Source organism: Ruditapes philippinarum, unplaced genomic scaffold (genome assembly GCF_026571515.1).
Source record: "Ruditapes philippinarum isolate M1 unplaced genomic scaffold, ASM2657151v2 ctg5001_1_1_1_1, whole genome shotgun sequence".
Lineage (NCBI taxonomy): Eukaryota > Metazoa > Mollusca > Bivalvia > Venerida > Veneridae > Ruditapes > Ruditapes philippinarum.
In genome coordinates this window covers 32684-57022 of record NW_026863084.1, presented here as the reverse complement: position 1 = coordinate 57022, position 24339 = coordinate 32684, and the positions used below count along the sequence as shown (strand labels likewise).

The following is a 24339-nucleotide window of genomic DNA, read 5'->3' as shown; positions in this document are numbered from 1 at the left end:
TGCATCGCGACAAAACTTTGTTTTCACCAATACCAAGACACAGATCTGCTCCGGCCTGTCAGTGTAATGGTCGTAGACACAAGATGAATCTAGTCCTCAACCCTGAGTGTATAGTTATATTTGATTCCTTGGTTTATACCACTGATTCAGATTGTATCACAGACAAAATAAGACTTACATCACGCCTGATAGGGTATTTTTTTTATAATTTTGTATTGTTTATTTGCGATAAAAATTAAAGAGATCAAACTCCATCCCTGACCTGTCTAATTCTAATTATCAGATAAGTGGATATAATTAGCATGTCACTAAAACATATTATGCCAATGTTTGTGGTTACTTTTTTATTCAAAGTTGTTAATATATACCTACTTGCACAGGTTAGTGGCATTTTCATATCAATCATGGTGAATACTTGAATAATAAAAGCTGAACATGTGCTCTCTTGTTAACAAATATGTTGTTGTGAAATTCGTATTGAAATCCACTAATGTGATATTTAGAATTAAACAGGTCAGGGGGTCTATGTATTGTAATCCACTAATCTGATAATTAGAATTAGAAAAGTGAGGAATCTAGCGCCTAAAAGAGAATTTACAAACGATTATAGCTACGACAACAAATCAGACTGATTATCAGTTAACTTTGAAACAGGAAGTAAACACTGTCAAATAAATATGACGTAAATGGTTTACTTTAAAAATTGAACGTAGAACCGCAAAAAATAAAACATGTCCATGCAAGGTTGACGTCGCCGCAGAAAAAGGTACCTTTTTAAACAATTATCGCATAATATTAAGCCCGATGAAAAAAGTACTTATAAGGTAATTACTAAAATGAATGAACTTCTCTATAGCTTTTTGGTAGAAATTGTTCATAAGGTTGCTGCTTTAACAAAAACAAAAGTAGTTGTCGTGTTCTTCTCATTTGGACTATGCAATCAAATACGGTACTTTTACTATGTAGTAAAATAGAATTGAAAGAAATATTTACTCATGTGTAAACTTTACATGATATTTGATTGATTTTTTTATGTTATATGAAAAAGAAATTCCCGTCTAGCTTTTTTCGAAATGGTGTCATTGATCTCTGTGTTTTTATTTTTACTGAATATAGTATGAAATAGAGAAAAAACAGAATCTCTAAAGAAAGCACAATACGGCAAAATTGAAAATGTTGCAGGCTCGCTTTGATTGAGCTTGCTCATGGACGGTACTGGAAAGTTCAAGTTCCCGTCCAAGCCCCCTAGCACCGACTTATTACATGTATACACAATAATAATCTTCACGGACCGAAAATATAACATCTTTGATTAAATTTACGGGTAGACTATTTTTTCAGCCGCCACACTTCACAAATAACACTAATGTGACAAAAGAATAGAAAAAAAAAAACAGAATCCTATCGGTAATGCATCTGAATGTATCACTTTATGCAAGAATACTGCACATTCCAATATAAATAATACTTATATGACTTTCATAAACATAAAAGAAACGTAACAAAATATATTCACCTTAGAATATCTTAGATTTTATCATAATGCGGCAAAATTACGCTTATGGTAAATAAAAATGAGCGGTTTTAAAATGTTTCTACAAACAAGCCGGACAAAGACGCAGTTTTTTGCTATAAAATTTACAACATCAAAGTGATAAACGTCTGAGGAGAATGACATAATTATATAAGCCATAAACATATCTATAAATAACTTCTTCTTAATTCGTTATTCAAGTTGCACTTACATAGAATTAATAAAGGATCCATAGGTATTGGAAAATTAATAGGCGAATATTTGTTAATTTACTTATAATTTGTGAGTTATTTACATTGTATGGTTTGTTTTAATAGAAATAGCTTGACCAACAAACGAATGATACTTAAAAATTAATTTTACAACAAAAGCAATTTCCCCATGTATGTTAAGAAACACTTAAATCACAAACAAAGACAAAATATTTAATTTATTTATATAGCAAAACGTGACCGAGACACAATTGTGGGTAAAATCATGTCTTCCTCTTTTGCCCTGTACTCGTGCATCTTAACTTCATAATAATCATGAAATATCAATTAACAATAGTGTGTTCATGCGTCAATTCTTTTCTTTCTTTTTTTTCTTTGGACGTTATTATTCATAAATCACGTGAAGGGATCTACGCGTGATTCTTTTAAAATTGAACAACAAGGAAGTCAAGATGCTGAAGGCGGAAGTTCCAGTGTCTGGACTCTCCGGACAGAGAAAGATAAAACGTTATAGTGGCAGAAAAGAATAGACGAAATGTATTTTCTCTTTGTATATTTAGTTCTAGGTTTGTGCCTTTTCGGTGAGTTAGATTTCAATTTAATTTGTATTTGCAATGTTTAAAATAACAGGTAATTGAGCAGTATAGAATTAATGTTCTTCTAAATTCTCATTTTAGTAAATTGATTAATTATAACTTAGTTTTATACATACTGAGTCTGAAATAGACGCTTTTGTTATAGGTATAATTGTCTCGTGTTTAAATTTATTTTCATTTTGAAGATTGTTAGTATTTTGATTACATACATTTTTATCATTTTGCTTGTTTTTGTTTTGTTATAGACAGTTGATTTATGTTGGCCGTTCTTTTATTTGATCGTTATTTTGCAGACTTGTTGAAATTAATTCTAGATCTTTTTACACTTGTCTCGTTGACCATTCTCCCACTCTGTTCTTTAAATAATTAAAATGGATTCAATTCCTTACTTTACTTCATTATCTACGTTATGCACAGTCAATGTTAGATCTTAATATTTCAAAAGCATATTTCAGTTAAGTATTAGGTAGTTCAGGTGTGGAATCCAAATCGTATAATTTGGAATTCTCAAAATATCCCAATGTAGTTGTAAAACGACAAATACAAACATAATATATACGCTAAAATTGTTTTCATGCATTATTCGATTTACCTTATGTGTTGCTTAAAGTTTGATTTAATTTTGTTCTTATTGTTTGAATAAATGGAAGTGTAAATTGTTCATAACATACCATATCATATCGAATTACCTTTGTTAACTCAAGAATAGTTATCTATTAATTTCATTTTTACTTTACAATTTCAATAAAGATATCTTATGATTTTGTGATTATTTTTAATTCACCTTGCTATATGGTATCTAAATTCTTATATAAAAGTTTATATATGCTTTAAAGACGTTGTTTTATATTTGACACCATTTGCATATTGAATTTGGATATGGAATGGTCTTATTAACACCTATTTTATCTTGCATATATTTTTTAAAGTATCAATTTTTATTGAAAAAACTTTCAAATACATATTTTGTGTTAAATTTCCTCCTCCATTCATTTTTATTCACATTTAGTTTTTGTAAATGTGCATTTTTTCTGTCTTCACAAAATGAGAAGAAAACATATATCAAATAAATTTATATTTTTCGTTTAGGCAAGCATGTGGACAGTGCATGTACAAGAGGAAACTGGGGAAAATATTGCCAAGAAACATGTGAGATAAACTGTGGAATATCATGTAATGAGAAAACAGGAGTATGTAGATATTGTAGCACTGGTTATTGGGATGACTACTGTAATAAAGATTGTCCGAAAAATTGTAGGCATACATCGTGTCGTCAAAGTGACGGAATTTGTTATAATTGTATTGATGGTTGGTATGGTAATACGTGCAACAATACGTGTGATAAGAATTGTGCAAAATGTCAACAAACAGATGGTGAATGTACAAAATGTAACGATGGTAAGTGGGGAAAATTCTGTGAAAAAGCGTGTGTTCCGAATTGTCAAATATGTGACAAATTAACAGGTTATTGTGAGATATGTAAAATTGGTTACTGGAACATGTCTTGTGAAGAAAGATGTTCTGTCCCGAATTGTGATATTTGTAGTAAACTTTCAGGAGCATGTCAAGCGTGTACATCAGGATTTTGGGGAGAAAACTGCCTGAAAAGTTGTGGAAATTGCCTGTCGGGTAAGTGTGGTCGCAGTGATGGACGATGCGCGACCTGCAAGTCTGAATTTGCCGGGCAGAACTGCTCAGTACTATGTAATGATCTTAGAAACTGCAACACGTACTCATGTAGTGTAAATTATGGATGTTATAAATGCAAAACCGGATACTGGGGAAACATTTGTAAATATAAATGCAGTGAAAACTGCTTATCAAGCTGCGATAAAAGCAACGGGTATTGTAGCAGTTGCATTCCTGGATTCTGGGGAGAAAATTGTAACGAAACATGCATGCACAACTGTTCATCTTCAAGTTGTTTAAGATCCAACGGGCAATGTAACACGTGTAAGCCAGGATTCTGGGGTATGTTTTGTAATGAAACTTGCAGCAAAGGTTGCTTTTCTTTGTGTGACAGGTACAATGGAAAGTGCAGCAAATGCAAGAGTGATTATTGGGGAGATAGCTGTAACAACACATGTAATACAAATTGTTTAAACTGTGATGAGAATACTGGCGTGTGTATTGTATGCAGAAGTGCATTTTGGGGAATGTCATGTGAGAACAAATGTAGTCGTTCTTGTTCATCTTCTAAATGCAGTGTAGATTCCGGCGAATGCTTGGAATGTAGCTTAAACAGTTGGGGAAAGGTTTGTAAAAGTGTGTGCAACACATCATGTTCTCACAATTGCTATAAAGATACTGGATATTGCCAAGCATGTAGAAACGGATATTGGGGTAACTATTGTGAAAATATGTGTAACAACTCAAGGTGTGAACAATGCTCAATTACGAATGGGTTTTGTTTCATATGTAAGCAAGGCTTTTGGGGTCAGAACTGTCATTCTACATGTAAGTCTGAAACATGCATTCAATGCTACAAAGACACTGGGGATTGCAGTAAATGTTCTCCGGGACGATGGGGACATTTGTGTCAGAGCATGTGCATGGATGGGTGCAAATGTTGCAACATAAGTAATGGCGCATGCACATTTTCATGTCCAGACATTTCAGGTACTTCCTTTATATTATTTGACAATCGGCAGATTAGTTAGTGATATTAACGTTTGCTTGTGATGCATTTATGTTGTAACCAGTATCATTTGCACTGATATCACGAGTGATGTGTCTAGACTGCAGAATATCAATGATACACAATTATAGAAAAACACGCGCTCAGAGTCAAACAAGACAAAAACAAATTAATACAAGGAAAATAAGTAAATGTATATTATTTAAAAACAGCTATATTTGATTTTTCTAAAAAAAAACTAAATAAAAACCATGTATTAACTTAAATTCACTGTATCAGTTAGTGGCATTAATTTTACACAATTATTTTAAAAAGCACTTTTAATGTTTGCATTAAGAGGGCTTTATTCTAATACATTTAACAAAAGTTTTATGTATTTATTGTGTATCGTATTAATTTTAGCTGGCTTTATTTAGTTTGAATTATGTTGATATTTTTCTGAATATATTTAAACGTGTTACAGACGCTGACAAACTATCACAACAGGGGAAACACGTGCTCACAATTATAGTGGCTATTGCTGTCGTCTGTATTGTTATAACTGCAGTCGTTGTTGCAGTAAACGCTGCTACCAGATACAGGTAATAATGTTATATTGTTTGTAAAATCTGAATATTATTTTTATTGTACAAAATATAATATCAAACTATTTTGTAAACCAATCTTAACAGAATATAATTATACACTTAAATTTTTTAATTTTATAAATTAAATTTTTTTTTGTTAATAAATCATAATCACTATGTACAATGAAATTTCACAAAAAAATAAACATAGTATTTGTTATAATAAAAAAAGGTTAATACATTGAAAGGAAAGAAATGTCACGAATAAAAACATTTGAATTGTTTATTTGTTACAGATAGTTTACTTATCATCTTCTTGGTGGCTGCTTTTTATGTCTTTGTTTATTTGTTTGTTTGTTTATATATAATACAATGTTTGTTGATATACAGTTTATAATTTTATAATGTAGATTGAAGCAGAGAAAGAAAAATCAAAAGGAACAGGAAGAACCGAAAGGTAATGGTTACAGTACTTGTTTGATGCATAATTGATTATATTGGTATCTGGAGCCACATTGAGCCCTAACTATGATTTATTCTAAGATATATGAGCCGCGTCATGACAAAACTAACATATATATATATATATATATGTTAGTAAGTTTTATATAATTAAATACCTGAAGTAACTCAACATTTTCTTATCTATTTTAAAAATAAAACTGACAAAGCAATAACATAGACATATTATATTGTAAAATAATCTTTTTTTTTAATTTTCATTTTGTTTATTTGCAAAGGTACAAAAGCGTCAACGGAAATGACAAACAACCAATCTTCACCGACAGTTAGACAACATCGAATGTACATAAATGTCATTGACTCAAACCAAAGTGGAATACCATCAGAACACGTCTATGAAAAATTAAGCCATTGACAAATTGCTATCAAGTGTACTCTGGGCTCAAACTACATCCAAATCTAAATTTAACAAGCTCTGCTTTATTTATAACAATAGTTCTAGAGCATATTAAATATTTACCATTTTATTTTTATTTTCCTTAGCCATTTAAAATGTCTTTGTCGTGGTAATACTGCACTAATGATTTGTGTTTAAGTAATGTTTTCATGACTAATTTGCAAAATTCTTGTACAAAATACATGTAGATAAAAAGAGAGTGTACAGTATCAATTTAAGATTATGAAATTTACGTGTTGTAATCTGTAAAAATCTACAATAATTTTTGGGCATTTTTAAGATTTACTCTGCTGATTTAGTTTCCAGTTACATTTTATAAAGATGCCATGTTTGCATTTGAATACGAGAACTATTTAGATATTTTACCAAAATGATTTAGATGTTATTTTTGTAAATTAAGAATGAGTGGCATACCCCTAAAAATTCAAACAGGAAGATTTAACAGAAATCCTATTCCACGTATTGAACGATCGATATTGTTTATGTTGTATCACATTAAAAGATATAGAAGATATGAATACTTGTAATGTATCATGTTATATGCGTTATATGCATATATTGCTTCCATAGAAAATAGAAAAGTAATAGGAACATTATGAGCATTATAATTGTTATTGAAATGTTTTTGTTTGTTAGTCATGATAAATAAAGATGTATGATTATTATTTCCTTTTGCTTATTAATTTTAAAAGACAAACGTTCTTCAAAATCTAAATAAACGCTTTGAAAACGAAGGCCCGCAACAGGGTTGGCCAATGTCAAATTGCAGCATGAGAACGCGTCAACTCACAAGGCGTCTATTGAAAAGAAGTTCTGAGGCGGAAAAAAGTCCTTGTGCTACCCCATGCTCCGTTTTAACCTGGCCTTGACCCTTCTGACATGCTTTGATTCCAATGCTAAAAAAAATACCTTTCAATTCGAAATTTTGTTCTGCGCAAACATCTCGGTTCTGCAATATTCTATTGTATTTATAGTAAACATAAAAGACTATGAAAATAACTTTAAAGTTTGGATCGGGAGACTGAAACTTTGTATACCTGTTTGGAGTGAATACTTAAACATAAAGAAAAAATCATGATACCTATGAAGAATCTAATATTAGATGCATTAATATTGGAACACTTCAACGTTCACAGATGCTTCAGCAAAGAAACTAGTAAACATTCGGCATAATTTATAAAACGGGACATGTAACGATTTTAAGATATTCGATTATTCATTTAAGGAATAGTTAATACGAATAAGACATCCGCTGGAAGGGCGGGTATAAACATATCAGATTAATTTAAATGAAAACAAACGAAAACTTTTTTTTCAAGTTGTTTAATATTAAACTTTTATAATTGGTTAAAGTTTGGATCAACTTTTAACTGATAGGAATATTACCTATGATGTGTTTACAGTTCAGCATACTCAAACATTTATCATTTTGATTAAAAGTAATTGAAATAAAAGGTATACATCATTACGGCAACCCAAAATAAGAACTACTAGTAATCGTTTTTAACACTTTTATTTCATCATTATTTAGGTTAGAAATATATTTATGGTAAAACAATTACAACACTCAATATATTTTATAGTGGTTACGGAAGCTTTCGTTAAGGAAGGAAAATAATTACATTTTGTATATAAAGGTTATACAGTATTAATAAGAACAAACTAAATTGGTATTTCATTGTTCTAAAAAACTAACAATAACTATACTCAAATGATAAACACTACATACGAAAGATTTAAGTTAAAGTCTTACTTTGGTATAACCGGATACAATTTCTATATGTCTGAAAGTAGATACAATTTGTGACGCGTACAATGAACGTTGCTTTCTCCCTTGTTGATCTTTACTTTTTAAATTTGAGCCGTGTCACGACAAAACCAACATAATGGGTTTGCGACAAGCATGAATCCAGACCAGCCTGCGCATCCTCGCAGTCTGATCAGGATCCATGCTGGTTGCTTACAAACCCTATAACAAGTAGAGAAACTGATAGCAAACAGCATGGATCCTGATCAGACTGCACGGATGCGCAGGCTGGTCTGGATCCATGCTGGTCGCAAACCCATTATGTTGGTTTAGTCGTGACACGGCTCATTTCTTAAGACTAAATTGCATATTTACTAGTTTTGTCATTATATTTCACTGGCTGATACTTCGTATATATGTAAGTTGAGTAACAAATTAAGAATAAGATACTGCACACAATAACACACTATCATTCCAACACAAAATCAAGAAGACAAAAAAAGGTTTTAATGGTTTGTTTAAGGTGTGACAAAATTTTGTCAATGGCTATCGATACGAATTTAAGTATATGTAGAATATGCTTTACGCAAATTCAATTATCTGATACTGTTTATTTAGGAAAACGTCAATCACGATTAGTTTAAAACTACGGTGGCACAGATTTGACATGTGTGTGTTTTTATTTATCCCATGCGCACGAGATACAATGTCGTGGACACAAGTTACTAAGTCGTGACCACGAGATCACGAGATACTATGTCGTCGCCACGAGATACTAATATGTGAAATATAAATGCATTACAGCACATATTAAGACTCAGATAATGTTATAAAATCCGTTTTGGATGGAATAAAGAGTTCATTCTTAAGCGATTAAAATGCATAATATAATACACTTAGGTTTCTTTTTTTTCCCTTTTAGTTTATTTCCGAGATCCGATATATATAACCAATAGCAAAACACTCAAACACTAACATGACTTTCTTAAACTCAAGAAATTGTAACAACATATAATATAAAGAAGAATCAACGATTAAATGGTTTGATGTTATTATGATAGTATCCATAGCATGTATCATAAATGGCACGATGAAATATACGAACAATATGCAACTGGCAATTTCTGAAATAAATTAGAATATTATTATTATTACTAAAGATAAGAATAAAAAATCTAACGTGAAAGCAGTTAAAATGCCGCCTCTATCCTTAAAATCCATCCGCGTAAAAAGTTTTTTTTTAAATCGTATTACTTCAATTACAGCAAAGAAAAAATAAACGATATTATCTGGTTCACGATGCTTAAATATTTACAATCCAAAAATCCCTTGTATTTCCTCTTTCTGTCATATATGGACGGCCAACGGCAGTTGTTGCCCTGTTGTTTGGCATTTGCATCCTCTTTTTGTCATTACCACATATAGTTTGGATCAGTGTAACTTTCAAATGACCGTAAAAATTGTAATCATATAAAAATTGTTTATAAAGCAGAGCTTTGCTCTCATTTCTTTTCTGTTTAATCAAATAAACGAAAAATTTTGCAACCAAAAATCAAAGGTGTAAGACAAATATTTGGTGTGTATCTTTTAAGAGTTCGTAAAATTATCTAAGTTTTTGATTTCTTTAATTACAGAGAAGTTGTGATTATAAATTGCATAGAAACTTAAATACATGTATTTCAATCGTATATACACCGTTCGGAGTTTTCCTAGAAATATGGAAGCTCTCATTATTTCTTAAAACATTTTTGGCGCAAAAAAAAAAAAAATAGTCATTTTTTTATTTATTTTTTGTTCCTTTTAAACATTAAGTGTAAAAGACCCAAAACATCTGCCTATTTTGTTTTTGTTTTTTTTTTGTTTTTTTTTTTTGGGGGGGGGGGGGGGGTTGTTGTTTTGTTTTTTCAATTCTAAATTGTACAAACATCAGATGAAAATGTTGGATTCTTCTCAAGGCGGTACAATGTAGCATGGGCGATAGTTTGCAATAAACCCTACATGTCTATATACATCCTTAATCAAACAAAACAGGCGACATTTTTTTTTTCTGTTAATAGCTTCCTCATTATTAAACTTGTCATTGGTGCCTCTTAACTTCATATCGTGAAATGGCAATTGCATGATCGTGCAATCACAATTTAAAGAAATTCAATTGATGTCAATTGATTAAACTTTCTCATGTATTGTTTTCACGTGATTCTTTTAAAACTGAATGAAAAGGAAGCAAAGTACACAGATCGATGCGAAATGTTCAACTACTGAAGTTACTAGACTATAAGGATAGAATAATATTGCAGTATTTTCTTTAAACATGTTTTAGAAAAAAATGAATGTGTTCTGTGTATTTTCAATTTTGGTTTTAAGTTTATTCGGTGAGTAAATATAAAACTTTTAATTTATGTTTTTCAGTAGATTGCTGATTTATCCGTGAACATTATATTTGATAATTTCACAGTGAAAATTATCAAAATATAATTTCACACTTTTCAATGATGAGATTACTTTTTAAAAGATTTTCCCCATGCAGTACCTCACTTTTATTATTGTTGACAATTATGACATTGTCAGGGCTGTTTAGAGAAAGCAAAGCTGAAATTGATAAATAACTTAAATTTCAAAAATAATAAAAAGAAGAAAACTTACTTCAATTCAAATTATCAAACACCAAATATCGTCTTTTAATTTTTGTTTTATTTCTACAGTCTGAAAAAAACAATTCCTTCTACATGCAAAACTGCTGTTGATGACATTTGGGCATATTGAAAAGCAATGACAGACATCAGCCCGAAGAATAAGTAACCACCCAGCGTTCGTCAGGCACCCTTTCAAAAATTCCATTTTTTCAAATTTCTATCCGCTTTTTGAATGCTTACACATCTGTTAACACTTATTTGTTGTCTTTAACAATCCTCAAATAAGTTTTCTTTCTTCTTAAAAGATGTATGACTAACAAATACAAATGATATCCCTCTGAATCAAACACAATTACTTTCCTCCCGTGAAATACACAAGTTTTAAAAATGGCGCCGCTTATATTTCAAGAGCCAGGTTCGCCGTTAGTAACAGTAATATGAATGGATGGTTTGACTTTTTTCTCCTACTAGAAATGTTTGTTATCATTATTAAAACAAACGATCATTAATATTATTTGAATAATATGAATAATAACATCGCCATTTAACGTTGATTGTCGAACTTATTTTTCAGCCCTAGACTTCTTGTATTTTATAAGAAATTCGACTTATAGAGGCTAACATTGGGGAAAACAGATTTTAGTATTAAAGTTAATATCAAAGAAATTTTGTTTTTACTTGTTTTCAAGCATAAAATAAAAAGACAATTTGTTTGTTTGTTGTGTAAGCTGTAATTTTATTTCATCTTGTGAATTTCGAAAAACAGTATTCTCACTCGTAGATACGCTTATTCCTAATTTGAATGAGTGCGTAAGATTAGTTTATTATAAGTATTTTTCTGCCTTTTATTTTTTTTCCAGTTTAAGTGCTTTATTTTATATAATGTTGAAAATGCAATTTTTATGTTCTTAGGCATTTTGAAAATTATTATGATCATAGAAGGTAACAAACTTATCATTATTCTCCTTTTCCTTAGAAAAACATGTCGACAGTGCATGTCCGAATGGCAAATGGGGAACTGACTGCCAAGAAATATGTAAAACAAATTGTCGACCTGCATTTTATAAAAAAACCGGGAAAAAGGGGTCGGTATTTTTTTTGGGGGTTTATTTTGGTGTTTAGAGATTGAAATCAACCCATGATGGGGGTTTTGAAATTTCCTTTTCCCTGATGGTGGGTAGGTAAAACTAAAATATGTGTAATATCAACTGTAAGAAATGTCATCAAACGACTGGGGCATGTTCAATATGCAATGATGGTTACTGGGGTGAGTTCTGTGGCAACACATGCTCTCCGAATTGCAAAACATGTGACAAATTAACAGGTGAATGTTTGACATGTAAGAAAGGATATTGGAATTCTTCATGTGAACAAGTTTGTTCTGATACAAATTGTAATATTTGTAGTTTTTCATCAGGAATATGTCAAGCATGTAAATCTGGATTTTGGGGAGAGAACTGTCAGAAATCCTGTGGAAAGTGTGCATTAGATAAATGCGGTAAAAGTGATGGACGATGTACATCTTGTCAATCTGGATATGGCGGATATAACTGTTCACTTCTCTGTAACTTTGAAAATTGTAGTTCGTACAACTCCTACACATGTGGTGTAAATCGTCAAAATTATGAATGTAATACATGTAAATTTGGATATTGGGGAAATATTTGTGAGCATAAATGCAGTCAAAATTGTTCATCAGACTGTGATAAAAGCAATGGAAATTGTAGCAGCTGCATTGCCGGACTATGGGGAGCTACTTGTAACGAAACCTGCATGTACAAGTGTTCCTCGTCAAGCTGTATTAAATCAAATGGCCAGTGTTATAGTTGCAAGTCCGGGCTCTGGGGTTTATTGTGCAACGAAACATGTAGCCAAAATTGTTCTCCTTTAAGCTGTAAAAGAAACGATGGTAAGTGCAATAGCTGCAAGAATGGACTTTGGGGCGAATTTTGTCAGGACACTTGCGGCGAAGGCTGTTACTATTCAACATGTAGACAAAGCGATGGATATTGCAGTTCTTGCAAAAGCAAATATTGGGGAGACATTTGTAACAAGATATGCAGCCAAAGTTGTTTATCAGATTGTGCTAAAAGTAATGGAAAATGTAGCAGTTGCATTGCCGGGTACTGGGGTTTATTTTGTAATAATACTTGCAACCAAGGTTGTTCTTCCCTAGGTTGCAATAGAAGCAATGGATACTGTAGTAGTTGCAAGTCTGGACTTTGGGGAGACGATTGTGTTGATTCTTGTGGTCGGGGTTGTTTGTATTCATCGTGTAGGAAAAGTGATGGTTATTGCAGTTCATGCAAACTTAATTATTGGGGTGACAACTGTAACAAGACTTGCAGCCAACAATGTTCAATTTGTGGTAAGAACAATGGAGTATGTGATACTTGCAAAGATAGATTATGGGGACCATACTGTCAAAACGAATGTAATCGATCGTGCTTTCCTACGCAATGTAATATTGCGTCCGGCGAATGTATGAATTGCACTTTTAACAGATGGGGTAAGTTTTGTGAAAATGTGTGCAACAAGTCCTGTCCATGGGGCTGTAATAGACATACTGGATATTGCATTAACTGTAGAAACGGGTATTGGGGTAACGACTGTTCCAATATATGCAACATCTCAAGATGTGAACAATGCTCATTCACGAATGGATTATGTACAGTGTGTCAGCCAGGTTTTTGGGGAAGCACATGTCAGTTTTTATGCAAGTCTGACAAATGCCTTCGATGCAATAAAGAGACTGGATACTGCAGTATTTGTCCATCGGGACGATGGGGATTACTTTGTCAGGGCATGTGTAGAGATGAATGCCCATGTTGCAGCATAAGAACTGGAGCATGCTTGTATTCATGTCCAGCCATTTCAGGTATTTTGTTTATAAGGTTTTCAATAATAAATCAGGGAATACCATTTTCAAGTGTTTATGTGTTTTGTTCTTATTATTTGTTCTTACTTTAAGCGTAGATATCACGAGTACCTAATCAAATGCCTAAATTAATTATTCATTTCGGAAGATGAACTGACATGATACTTACAGTCAAAATCAAACTTGAACAAAATAGTGAGTATTAGTATTTTATTCTAGCAGCAGGACAACTTTTTAAATGAAAAAAAAAATCCTTTCACGTGAATAGTTGCATTAATCATTATTTAACATAATTTTCATAAATCTATTGATTTCAATATGAATATTTAGAGAATACATGTACATGTTTTATTTTCATACTTGCACGAAATTAATTAACTTTGATTATAATTCACTTATTTTTATATTTAAATAATAACGTAACACTTTCTTAACTATAGAACATTTAGAAAAATTTGGAATTCAAAATTAAATGTGTCTAAAAAAACGTTATTTTTTTTAAAATGATAGACACTCATCCTTTGGTTTATTATAATATTTTCGTACTGAAGTTGAAATTGTTGAATCTTTTAACAACATATGTGAATATTTTTTTCTAAAGAAACTGGTCTATAATTCAAAGACATATTGTGTAGCTGGAGATATATTCAGTTGAAGCTTCTAGTTTCCCTTAAATATGAATTTATTTGACAGCGATATTTTACTGACATTTTCTTTGCTACAGAAGAGTGGCGATATCGAAGTAAACATTTTGTATAGATATGTTCTAAATTTTCATAGAATTAAGATCGAAATATATATCAAGAGAAAATACTAAAGGTTGCCAACAATAGAGAAATTTGTAAAAATTTCGTGTGTATGAAATCAAAATATTTTACTCAAAGTTACAAAACAATAAGTTATTTTACTTGATTAATATGTTATACAATTAAGTGTTTTCTTCGTACTGATATATTGTTCCCATTGATACAGAATATGTTATTTTAATTTATAGTTGTTCAATGTTCAATAATTTTATTTTACTATTTATGTTTCAACTACGTTTGTCATATTGAATATTTTACAGACACTGACGAATCATCACAAGAAGGCGTACACGCGCTCACATTAATAGTGGCTGTGGTCGTCTGTTTTGTTATGATTGCTGTTGTAATTGCCACAAAATACATGTAATTATGTATTAATTGTTTAGCAAATCTAATATAAATTTTTTACAAAAATTTTCTTGAAAACCATAAATAATTAGGAATACGCAGTTTTGCTTTATCTATAGATCATAAGAAAATGCAAACTCATGTACAAAATAGATCTAAATTCGTTTCCAGATAAATATTTATCAATGTAAACTTAAAATTTCACTTTTTATTCAATAATGTTTTGTTTCATTGATTATGACGATTACAATCTCTGATTTATGATGTTATATTTTAGATTGCTTAGACGAAAGAAATATCAAAATGAACAGGCAAGTTCGAAAGGTAAAATGTTAAATTGTATTAAACTATATCTGATGTACTGATGATGATTCAAAAATGTAGTAATTTCTTTTCTAAGATAAAAGTGTGTAAACCTTTAACAATGAACTACTTGTATTTTTTGTCTTTTCCTTATTGAAATTGTGTTTGGAAACAAACATCGATAATAAGAGTTATAATATATATAATTTATATAAATTAGAGGTCAAAGATATGAAACTTGACATAACGGCCAGTCTAACCACACAAACCTTATTTGTAATCTGTATCTATGTATCAAAGGCCAGGTAACACAAACCGATATATGTACGATATATTAATTTTCATATATACTTTTTTGTTATTTGTGAAGGTACAACATCAACGGAAATGACAAACAATCCACCTCCATCGACAATAAGACAAGATCCAGTGTACATCAATTTCGCTGAATCTGATCTTAGTGAACTACCAACAGATCACGTTTATGAATCAATAAGAAAATAAAAAATACGCGTAAAACATTCACTATTCACTCTCATGTTTTGAAAACTAATTACAAATTTTACTCTAAAACTAGAAATTAACTTTTAGATAGTTTTCTTACAGCTTTTGTTTGTATGAATGGACGAACTAGGTTATCTAAGCATTTTTAAAGGGAGACACAGGCAATATTTTTATTTCTACGTTTTGAATTTTTCATTCATTATTCTGTAAATGTCCTCTTATGAATACACAAAGAAGTCACAGGAACATTACTTTTCTCCTTATAAAGAATGAAATGGTGATTTCCTAACTTGACCCACGCGGGTCAGGTTAGAGTGTCAAGATTTCACAATAGATGTCACAGTGAACTCTAGAAACGTTTCAGAACATTCCAAATGAATAGCCTAGACTTGTTTCAATACTACAATATCCACAATATCTGTCATTGTAGCTTCCATGGTTTCCCTACAAACGCGAAATGTATAGATTTTTTTGGTCATAAATTTGCCTGAGTATCCCTTTAAAGAATATGTATTTTTCAAGTCAAACAAGTGCCTTAACTATGCTAGTGTTATAATTCCAATCAACTATTACATTTTGTTTGTGATTTATTTGATGTATCAATGCTATATTTGCATCAATTTGGGATTTTATTTTGAAACGTTCACAATGCTAACGGGGAGTGCATTTTTATTTCCCCGCCTCACTTTTGCTGACTGTCAGGTTTGGTTTTTTTTTTCTAATTTACTTTTTTTACACGGGGAAAGATAACATAGAAAAATAAAATTTCAGATGCTCGGACATCTTTTTTTTTGGGGTTTTAAATTTTAACGACAGGAACGTTTTTTTATTTTTTTTATATACAAAAAGAAAGAACATCAAAACACTCGGCAGTCTAATTTACTCGGGGGGGGGGTCACTTTTTTGACGGGGGGTGAGTGACGGTAGGGAGTGAGGGGGTTTAAAGGGAGTGAGGAGTGATGAAAAGGAGTGAGTAAAGGGGGTTGAGTGAGTGGGTCGACGCCGAGGCGACAATATATCGAGATATATGTTTAAGCTTTTTCTTGTTTTTTTTCTCCTCTATTAAATACAAATGTTTGCTTGTGTTGTTTATTTGAGTTTTTCAAATATTTTTTAAATGTTTTTTTCATGGTGAATTATTTATGGTCTACTTTTAAAGGGATTACTTAAAATTTAACTTTCAACCGTTTTATTTTTATACAATTTTTAAAAAAATTTTTCTAATTTTGATATGTTTCAGAAAATTTTTTTACTTGCACGTTATTTTGGGTTTTTTTTCTTTTTTTGTTTAAGGTCATCGTTTTTAAAAAAATTTAAAATCTGTTTCATTTCAACAATAGGCCCGGTGAAATTTTATTAACGTATTTTTTAAAAAGATTTGACAAACCCACTGTATATTTACGACCATTGGGTATTTATAATGTTTACCTGCAATGCACCTTCCCTTTTCCCTTTTTTTTTGTATATGTTTTTTTTTTTTTAGCCCGAACATCTGCCAATCACATTTTAATATTGTTTTAACATGAAATTTAGTCCCCGAATAAACATGTCTAGTTATTTTAAATCCCATATCATCCCAATAACCCGTGACCCCTTACACATTTTTTGTTAAAATTTTTTTAAATTTAAAATTTATATTTAAAAACAAGCTGGTATTGGAACATTATATACGAAAATAAGCACTATAATAAAACCACTTTATTATACTACGTTCATATATACACATTTTTTAAAACGACTTATCCCCGTCCTGTAAGAACTACAATATTATACAAAAAACGCATTGATGCAAAGCATCAAAGGCGATGCATAGAATATATTTGATCAAGAATTGCACCTAAATATTAACAAAAGATGTGTACTTTATATCAGTACCATTACACATGACCTAGATGCTAGGACCCTGTTTAAGTTGACACTTGAACCCCCCCCCCCCCCAAAAAAAAAAAGAAGAATAGACTCTGTCTTTCAAAGATGCAAAAATCTGGAAACAAAGTGATCCCTCGGAAGCACTAATCACAACAAAATACAAGAGAATTTCAGACATGGTTTGATTGAGTCTGTACATGAGGGATAATGAATACTTGCAACATGCCTCACGCCCCCTAGCACCGGCTTGAGCGGTACTAATTTCTCAACACGTAATAGTGCTGGCATCAATGATCCCAAGGACCACAAAAATATAACAAAACAGACAATTGATAACCAATTAACCAATCACTAATAAGACTCTTGCCATAAGACTTAATTTCTTCAGATTTAATTTATCAGATACAAGGATACCTGAATAATCAGTAAAAGCTTATTGCTTAGGGTTGTAGACATGTCATTGACATATGGTTGGCATCAAAGAGGTCTCTGAGCAGTAGTAGAATGAGTACCAGCCACATCCACCAGCTGCTGTCTTTCAGAGATAAGATTTGAACCATATAAGAATGTCATTACCTATGGCAAATGCTTGAATCAACTGTATCAAATGCATTTTGTAGATCTAAAAGTATAATGCATACAATACTGTATTTGTTCATTTCAAATTTAATACAATCTGTTAAATTAATAAAACATGTGTCAGTTGAAAAAACACTTGTAAACCCTGACTGAAACTGCCTGACCATGACTCGAACCCATGACTGTCAAAAGACCAACTGATCTATACGGCCGGCTACACATTATCTCTTTAATAATGAACAGTTCTAAACCATAAGATCAATAACAAAAAAATGAAAAAGAATAAAATTACCATCAATGTAGACCACAACGATATTCGAAATCCGACTTTTTGTATTGCCAATAAAGCTACGAGACAAGATGTTAAACTGAGTCTGCAATTTCATGAAAATAATATTACGATGCACAAGCTTTAAACATAAAGTTATTAAACACAAATATAACAACATATTTGTTTACTTGATTCTTATGAATCAAAATAAAACTAATTAACACAATATGACATTTACTGCTAATAATAATAGCTCCTTCTCTGGGCCAAAAAAGGCAGTCCATAAGAGACGACGCCGCTCACCGGCGTCGCAAACAAGAATGACTAATCTCTAATAATATTATTGACAGTACACTTTTCAAACAACGGGTTTGGGAAGATGTAAGATACAGCTATATTATTTGAAACGTGTGGAATCCAGTTAACCGATCTTGACGTGTATTTAAATCGCAATCATGAAGTATAATTAAATCGCGTAAAAATTTATTATCCTCGTTTCTCAATTAAGATATTTCTAACCAATAACTAAAAATTATCAGTATAAACAAAAAGCTACTTGAATACTTTACATCTATCTGCTATTATATATAGAATCGAATCATGTATTTAATGTATTTCACACTTTTAAAAAAAAAATTTTAGTAAATATCGGGGTTTGTTTTTTCACGTTTTATCTAAAAAACTTTTAACATATTATTAATGGTATAAAAACTTTCCCGTATGCAAATTAAAATTAAAACTTAAAACCGTTTTTAAAGTTGTTATTTTGTTGGAAAATGATATTAAATCTAAATTTTTTAAGTCCATTTGTTTTTTTGGGATTTTTAAAAGGAAATTTTGAAACTTTGTTAATTTTGTAATTTTTATTTTTTGTCTATTTATATCAATTTAAATATTTCTGTTCAGAATCACTTTTTGAAATTTGGTAATCACTTTTTTTAAAGTAATTTTGAAACTTTTTTCATCAAACTTTTTTCCACCGTAAAGTAAACTTGTTTTATCCTGTTTAAGTTATCCTGTTCATTGAATATATTTCATCAAAACAGCTCTATGTAGTCGTTTACTTTCTGGTTATGGAGATTATGTAATTATCAAATTTTTAAGATAAGTAAAATTAAGAAAGATCGTAATTCCGGAAGACAGTCATAAGCAATTTTTACCACAAATTGATGGATAGATGGTCACAAAACTTTGTCTGTAGCATTTTTAAATGTTTCTTTTTATCAAGTTTGCTCAAATTAATTTGATTTGTCCCATTTAAGGGGCCGCTTGAGCTGAAAATGAAAAAAAAATCAAAATTTTAATATGAAGAAAAAACAATCAGTGTCGGGAAACTTTATAACTAGAGAGGCAAGTTGAAGTTGATCTTGATTTGTCTTTTTACAAGTTCAACTGAAACATGATTTCTATCACTGAAAGACAGTTGTTTCTGAGAGCGATTCAGGGCCATCATGGCCGTCTTGTTTTCATTACACCGCTAGTCAAAGTCACATTCTAAAAATATTGCATTTAATAATGCTTTGCAAAAATAAAAAAAAATCGAATTATGTTATCATCACGCTGGAAGCATATTCACTGTAAAACATGACATGTTTATATCAAGATTTCATATCTTGCTCAATCTCACGACGATACATTCAAAATATAAATAATACAAAGTGCGTCCATCCGGTTACTTTTATCATCATGATTTTAAAATTACAAGGGCGTGTGATTTTTTTCAAAAATGAATGACAAGGAAGTTTCAAACAGATCATCATTACGAGCTGCTGAATGTAGACATTGCAAAGAATTAACAGGAGAAAAGAAAAGTTGGATCATTTATTCTAAGGAAATAGGAAAATGCCTGTTACCTGTGAAGTTTTCTTTTTGATTTTATGCGTTTTCGGTGAGTGAAACAATAAACTTACATGTATATCATTTATGAATAAATATACAGAAAAGGTATTATGTTTTAAAATATTAATTGCATCTGATAAATAACCAAATGGTAAATATGTATCATACCTGTTTTAAAATTAACATTATTATAATACACTTTTTATTTTTCATGATAGGTTTGTTTTGGTTTAATCTAGAACAGCAAAGTAATAAGCGGTCTATGTAAATCTTGTTTAAAATAATAAAAAGATTATAAACATGCATTTACATTGATAAATCATACATGTATGTTATGTTCTTGTAGTAAATATCAAATAAAGATAGCCGTAGACCGCTCATCTGTGTTTCGTAACAAAAGTAGGATATTCGGTACAATTGTATTAACTAGTGTTGTACCATAGGCACATGGCACACAGAGGAATTATTCATTGGTCTAGGTCAAGTAACCTCCTTTGTGGGGAAAAATTCGATCAGAAGGGATGGTTTTATGTAAATTTTGACTAGGTCTATATGTTATGTTACATACAAAATATCTTAAATCTAGGACATAATGAAATTAAGAAAATAAAGATTTTAACGCGTTTTCTGTATTCGTCTTTGTTAAATTATGTGAATTCACACAATGTGTTACACACATGCTAATATCGTAAGGGTTTTTTTTGGAGTTTCTCATAAGATTTAATCTTGTTTTAAAAAAAGTCTGTGTTAAATTAATGACAGCAAGGACCGAACGCTTTGTATTTATACATATAACTTTTGCAACAGTCTTCTAAAAATTACTTCATGCCAAATATCAAAATTGACAACATACAAGTTTCACTTATTTGGTTTATTCAAGTCTATGTTTGATATTAAGTGCCCATTAGGGCTGGGCAAATTTTGAATTTGGCTTGATTTAAGTTTTGTAAAGGTCGTCTACATGATTACGCATTACGTTAAATCATTAAACTCTGGGCATTTTAATTTAGCAAAATAACTTTAATGTCTTTGTATTATCTTTGTAAACTAACTGCTCCGAGACTAGGTCAAATTTATGTACATGATTAATAACTTTCTGTAGAGGGGAGACAATATAAAAAAAATATATGCTAGCACTTTCTTAATATGATGTTAGGTTGTTTACAACGGTTGTGTAAGTTCAAAATAAATATCTTAAAAAACATTTAAAATCAAGTACACTTAAACATGTCAGCATTTGTTGTCAGATGTTGACAGTAAAATTATAATCTATTCATGAAATACAGAACAGACTTCATGTATTTCTATAAGAAAAACTTTTGTGTATTAATATACTCTAGCATCCTTTTATACAAGAAATAATTTCAGTTAACTGATATTTTGATATTCTATAAAAAAATCAAACTTATTAAATTCATTAAGGTGAAACTGTCAAAAGCACATGTCCATCTGGATATTGGGGAGATGACTGCAAGACAGCATGTGAGACAAATTGTGGATCTTATTGCAATGAAGCAACAGGGGTATGCAGTTATTGCAGATCTGGCTATTGGGATGAATACTGTAATAAAAATTGCCCGGAAAATTGTAGCTCTCTATCATGCGGTAAAAGTGATGGAAGTTGTTATTCGTGTACCGATGGCTGGTATGGTAAAATGTGCAACAACACTTGTAATGTCAATTGTGATAAATGTTATCAAACGACTGGGGCATGCAAAGTATGTAATGATTATAAATGGGGAGAATTCTGTAACAACACGTGTGTTCCAAATTGCAAAATATGTGACAAACTAACAGGTGAATGTCGAACATGTAAAACCGGATTTTGGAACACTTCTTGTGAAGAAAAATGTTCTGACATTAATTGTGATATTTGTAGTATCTCATCTGGAGAATGTCAGACGTGCAAAGCGGGATTTTGGGGAGAAACCTGTCAAAATACTTGTGGAAACTGTAAGTCAGATAAGTGTGGAAAAAGTGATGGACGATGTACATCATGTCAATCTGGCTTTGCTGGACATAACTGTTCAATAATGTGTAAACTTGGAAATTGTGACTCGTCCTCATGTAGTGTTAATTACAGGTGTTATAGATGTAAATATGGATACTGGGGGAATCTTTGTGAACATGAATGCAGTCAAAGTTGTTCATCAGGCTGTGATAAAAGCAATGGAAATTGTAGTAGCTGCACTTCCGGTCTTTGGGGAGCAAATTGTGACAACAAATGCATATACAACTGTTTCTCTTCAAGCTGTATTAGATCAAACGGACAATGCAGTACTTGCAAGTCTGGACATTGGGGTTTATTGTGTAATGAAACATGTAGCTATGGTTGTTCGCTCTTAAGCTGTAATAGAAATGATGGTAAGTGCAGCAGCTGCAAGAATGGACTTTGGGGCGAATTTTGTCAGGACACTTGTGGCGAAGGCTGTTACTACTCAACGTGTAGACATAGTGATGGATATTGCAGTTATTGCAAAAGCAAGTATTGGGGAGACATCTGTAACAGGACATGCAGCCAAGGCTGTTCATCAAGCTGTAATAAAAGTAATGGAAAATGTAGCAGCTGCATTGCCGGACTTTGGGGAGATTATTGTAACAAAACCTGCATGTACAACTGTTCCTCAACGAGCTGTTCTAGAACAAACGGTCATTGTGCTGACTGTAGGCCAGGACTTTGGGGTTAATTTTGTAATTATACTTGCAGTCAAGGTTGTTCCTCCCTAGGCTGCGATAGAAGCAATGAATACTGTAGTAGTTGCAAGCCAGGTCTTTGGGGAGACGATTGTACTCATTCTTGTGGTAAAGGTTGTTTGTCTTCATTGTGTCTTAAAAGTGATGGCTATTGCACTTCATGCAAGCTTAATTATTGGGATGACACCTGTAACAAGACTTGCAGCCAACATTGTTTAAGTTGTAGTAAGAACAATGGCGTATGTGGTACTTGCAAAGATAGATTATGGGGACCATACTGTCAAAACAAATGTAATAAGTCATGTTCTCCATCACAATGTCGTATTGCGTCCGGCGAATGTGTAAATTGCAGTTTTAATAGATGGGGTAAGTTTTGTGAAAATATGTGCAGCAAGTCTTGCCCATGGGGTTGTAATAGATATACTGGATATTGCATAAACTGTAGGAACGGATATTGGGGTAACGACTGTTCCAATATATGCAACAGCACAAGATGTGAACAATGCTCTGTGGCGAATGGGGTATGTTCAATGTGTCAACCAGGTTTTTGGGGGGACACATGTCAGATTTCGTGCAAGTCCGACAAATGCCTTCAATGCAATAAAGAAACTGGATACTGTAGTATATGTCCATCTGGACGATGGGGATTACTTTGTCAGCGCTTGTGCAGGGATGAATGCCCCTGTTGCAGCATAAGTACTGGAGTATGCTCGTATTCTTGCCCAGCCATTTTAGGTATTTTTACTTATTTTACTTATTTTGTTCTTATCATTTTAAACGCAGAAGTCAAAATCAAACTTGAACAAAGAAGTGAGTATTTGTATTTCATTTTTAAACAGCAGACCAGCATTTGAATAAAAAAAGTTTTCCTTTGGCGTGAATAGTTGCATTTATCATTAGTTGACATAAATATCATATAATTATTTCAATATGAAGAAATTAAGCATGTATGTATTTTTTTCATACTTCCACGAAATAAATTAAATTTGATGTTAATGCACTTATCTTTATATATTAAAGGAAAGATTGGGTATATCGAAGTAATGCATACAGTGAATATAAATTTGTATAGATAAGTTCTAATTTTTTATGACATATCAAAATATACCGGTATATAGAGATAATATTAAAGGTTGTCAACGATATTGAAATTGTAAAACTTCTTTAGTGTGAAATAAAAAAATAAACAATTAAGCAAAATACAAATATTACGCAAAGTTACAAAAAAAAGTTATTTTACTTGATTAATATGTTATATATTTAGTATTTTCTTCGTACTGATCTTTTATTCCATTGATACAGAAAATGTTTTCTAATTTATATTGTTAATTTTAATAATTTTATTTTAAATTTTTTTAAAGTTTCCCCGTTTGGTCAAAATATTGAAATTTTGAAAACTGAGA

The 24339-nt window shown here is 31.4% G+C and overlaps 2 protein-coding genes across 2 annotated transcripts; both read left to right on the top strand.

Moving 5' to 3' along the window:
- Positions 1-794: 794 nt before the first annotated feature.
- On the top strand, positions 795-15684 carry LOC132721090 (cell death abnormality protein 1-like). The gene is made up of 9 exons (XM_060705338.1): positions 795-2327; positions 3432-4961; positions 5444-5561; positions 5957-6003; positions 6287-6418; positions 12041-13723; positions 14790-14892; positions 15155-15201; positions 15551-15684. The coding sequence occupies exons 1-9, from the start codon at positions 2282-2284 to the stop codon at positions 15682-15684; spliced, it is 3840 nt and encodes a 1279-aa protein (XP_060561321.1). The 5' UTR covers positions 795-2281.
- A 4379-nt stretch (positions 15685-20063) lies between these two features.
- On the top strand, positions 20064-23892 carry LOC132721094 (multiple epidermal growth factor-like domains protein 10). The gene is made up of 2 exons (XM_060705345.1): positions 20064-20291; positions 21665-23892. The coding sequence occupies exons 1-2, from the start codon at positions 20246-20248 to the stop codon at positions 22927-22929; spliced, it is 1311 nt and encodes a 436-aa protein (XP_060561328.1). The 5' UTR covers positions 20064-20245; the 3' UTR covers positions 22930-23892.
- The last annotated feature ends 447 nt before the right edge of the window (positions 23893-24339 follow it).